We start from the raw sequence: 3,565 nt of genomic DNA on the forward strand, positions 1-3,565 counted from the left end.
ATACGAGGTGTTACTCACAGGCTTAACCTTATCAGTTTCCAGCTGCTGGGCAATTTATAATTTCTCAACAACTCGGGCGAAATATGTCTTGGGAAACCGCTCCGTGAGTAATGCACGGTAATACGAGCCCGGACTTCTGTATTTGTTAGTTTAGTAGTAGTAGTAGAGATAGGAAGAGAAAAAAATGTTGTTTGGCTTATGGCCAAGGGGTAGATAAGGTACTAAGTAAAGTAATAAAGTACTCAACTCATCTCTCAACTGAGATTAAAAATATTTAAACTGAATCTAAAGACAGTTTATTTGAAAATTTCAAACACAATTATATAGGGTATTTTGTAGGCGAGTATTCGTATGCTTTTGAGTTGAATGCCCTGTAAGCTTTTATTTACTTAATGCACACGCTTAGCAATCATTTTAAAGAAATTATATTTCTGGCAATAAACATAATAAAAGGAGTTTATGTTTTACAAACACTTTCAAATAACATTTTTAATTTATGAATTGGGATAAAACATTATATGAGAGCTTGGCAACAACTCAATTCTCTTCTAGTAGATGGGGTCAATGAACTTGGGATATAAAATCTGTACTTTAGTCAATGGAATCAGGACTCATTTTAAGTAAATAATATGTGCATCTGTTTATATATAAAATATAAATAATATAATTAATAAAAATATGTATACTTAGAAAACTTTTTATTTTTATTTTTATAATTTTATTTTATTTTGTATAAATATTTTTTGTATTTTCGTAAAAAGATTTAGAGACATTGAGTTATTCCGATACAGGATACTGAGAATGATTATATATGTATTAAGACTCTACATTTCTTCAGCTCTTCCTTTCTTATTTACTCAATGCCTCGTCGACTGACAACTTTACCTGCTCAATCTCTATTGAGAGTCAGACAATAACCTCCGGCAGTTGAACAAAAGAGAAGAAGGGATTGATGTGGCTATTAGTTTATTTAAATTATATCGATAAATTCAATTTAATTATATTAAATTCAATTTCAGTAAAAAGTCATAATTTTGCTGCCTCTTCTTATACAATTTCAAAGACTTTATATTTTGAAATCGAAACTCAGTTCACATATTGATATTCATTTATGGACTTTGTGGTTTGAGAAAGAATATACATATATATAGTCGAGTCTCGATAACTTGTACCCTGCATGATTGAAAATCGCGATAAGTCAGAAATAATTCTATCTCCTTAAAAAAAAAAAAAAAAAAAAAAAAAAAAAACTGAGGCCCTTACCATTTCGAATTATCTGATAGTCCATGTATAATATTTGCATAAATTCAATTACAGCGATGGCAGGTGACTAAATTTAATAGCTTCTCGGTTAACAGTTATACAAGATATACATAAAGAAATAGAAGAAGATATATACAATGTAGAGGATAAATTCACAGTAGCACATTCTTCGGTATTTGAGCCAAATTCACATTTCCTTTACAGATGACTTTTGAGGTCCTTGCGCGAGAGCTGAGCATAGATGGTGCCATGGGGCTTGTCGATCGGTATGAAGACCTCGTTGTTCTCGCCTGGCACCAGCTTTTGAAAGGGTTTCGTGTCGAAGTTGAAGTAGTGCTTGTTGGGCATGGTCATCGAGATCACAGACACTTGCGGCAGTACGTCCAGCACCTGTTTCTCGCTGAGATACAGCGTGTGCTGGACCGAGGGCGAGGGGATGCCCACGCTGGGATCGCCGGCAAAGTTCCTCAGCACAATGTCCTTGACCGTCTGCCAGGCGCGCAGAAAGTCGACGGACTGCGTCTCTGAGTACTCCCAGGAGCATTCCACGACGGTGCTGAAGATGCGATCGTGCTGATCTGCCAGCGTGCGGAACTCGTCGTCCACGAAGTTCACGAATGAAGATTGGGTCGTCTTCAGGACGCGCAGGTCCTTGATGCCACTCATGACAGTTGGCTTGGGATCTGGGATAAAGAGTATTTTAGAGGAGCTCATCTTCGCTTTGGGTGTGTCTAGTGTGCCTACCATTTTGGGACATAATCACATCGCAGTAATGCATCGCCGTGGGCGTAAAGATGAAGGCGTGGTTGTGTAGCTGGCGTCTGCAATTCGACTGTGAATCGCCGTCCTTCACTTGACAGTGTTCCTGTTCCATGCGCTGCCATGGATACGCCTCGACATGCACGTGAGCCTGCTCCACGTGAGGATAGGTTTTCAGAAAATGACTGGCCAGGAGCAGAGCGAACTTTTCGGGACTCTCGATGCCATGCTTCTTGGCCAGCAGGTAGACTGTATTCTTCTGCGAATCGGTGGCCACCACATCCGAGTTATTGCCCTGCATATAGTCCTTACTGCTGTAGAGTTTCAGATGTGTGCCCACCTCCAACTCCTGGATGCTGTGCACTCGCCCCTTGCGATTGATGTGCATCACTTTGACGGCATCCTTGCCGTAGCCCTTGTTGGTAATCTCGTACAGCTGGGACTGGTCCTTTACCACCGTGGTGGGTAGCTTCAGGCTGGCCAGATGGCGCAAAGGAGTTGCAAGCATATTGAGGTTTGTTCAACAGATATTCAATGAATGCTCCACTCAGCTCCAGCTGAGACTATTTATATGTCGGCCGCAATCTAATCTCCATCAAAATTACAACATCTGACGCAAATCCCGAGAATCTCACTTTCGTTTCATGCACAGTGTCTTATTGATAATAGCTTAAGCTATAGATAAAGTATTTTATTGGATATGTTTTGGCAGTTCCACTTTGTGAATTTTTATTTATTTTTTTCCTTTCACAAATATGACGCACACGCACATTGAAGCAACATTTATGCTGAGACAGCTAAAAACATATTGCTGACAATTATGCTCCTACCCAGACTACTAATTAGAATGATTACAAAAATATATAGTAATATATATATTAAAAAACATGTGCAGCAGAACTTTTGGTTCTACAAATTAAGGTACAGCTCAACTATGTCCAAAGAATTTGTGGGAAAGTTGGGCGAGCAAAGTTGAAAACTATTTTTATACTTATAATATATTAATTATTTATAAATACGCTCACATGAATATAAATATTATATTATCGAGGTCTCAAGCTTGAAGTCTATTGATATTTCCAGATATGTTTTAGGTGAAATCAAAACAATTCAATATTAATATTTTCCATGGACCCATCTGACAACCCTACAAGACTGCCTTTTTTTAATCAAATAAAAACAGGTTTCTTATGTTGACTATAACAATTATTTTATTTAGTCCACATAGATTTATTGACATCATTATTCAGTGGGATGTCTATCAAGTGGCCACCTTGAGCCTATACGGCGTATGGCAGAGGGATCCGTCGAATATGGACAGCCCAACTCACGTCTTCCTATATGCTCTATGTATATATTCATCCATTTATAGTGCAGCATTACAGTGACAGTTTTAATATCCTTTTAGCAAGAGCAAAGCATTGTCGCAATAATTTCTACTCCATATCACGCATACGACCCATTGCGCATCTCTGAGCACAGCGTCCATTATAGTCAAATCAATTAAATTTTCAACGGGCATATGCTACCCATACGACTTACT

General features: G+C 38.3%; 1 protein-coding gene across 1 annotated transcript; it reads right to left on the reverse strand.

The window, feature by feature from the left end:
* Positions 1–1,311: 1,311 nt before the first annotated feature.
* On the reverse strand, positions 1,312–2,561 carry LOC6572796 (uricase). The gene is made up of 2 exons (XM_001998866.3): positions 2,008–2,561; positions 1,312–1,946 (listed from the first exon to the last, which is right to left on the reverse strand). The coding sequence occupies exons 1-2, from the start codon at positions 2,528–2,530 to the stop codon at positions 1,462–1,464; spliced, it is 1,008 nt and encodes a 335-aa protein (XP_001998902.1). The 5' UTR covers positions 2,531–2,561; the 3' UTR covers positions 1,312–1,461.
* Between the last annotated feature and the right edge of the window lie 1,004 nt (positions 2,562–3,565).

This window comes from Drosophila mojavensis, unplaced genomic scaffold, assembly GCF_018153725.1.
Source record: "Drosophila mojavensis isolate 15081-1352.22 unplaced genomic scaffold, ASM1815372v1 contig_16, whole genome shotgun sequence".
Classification (NCBI taxonomy): domain Eukaryota; kingdom Metazoa; phylum Arthropoda; class Insecta; order Diptera; family Drosophilidae; genus Drosophila; species Drosophila mojavensis.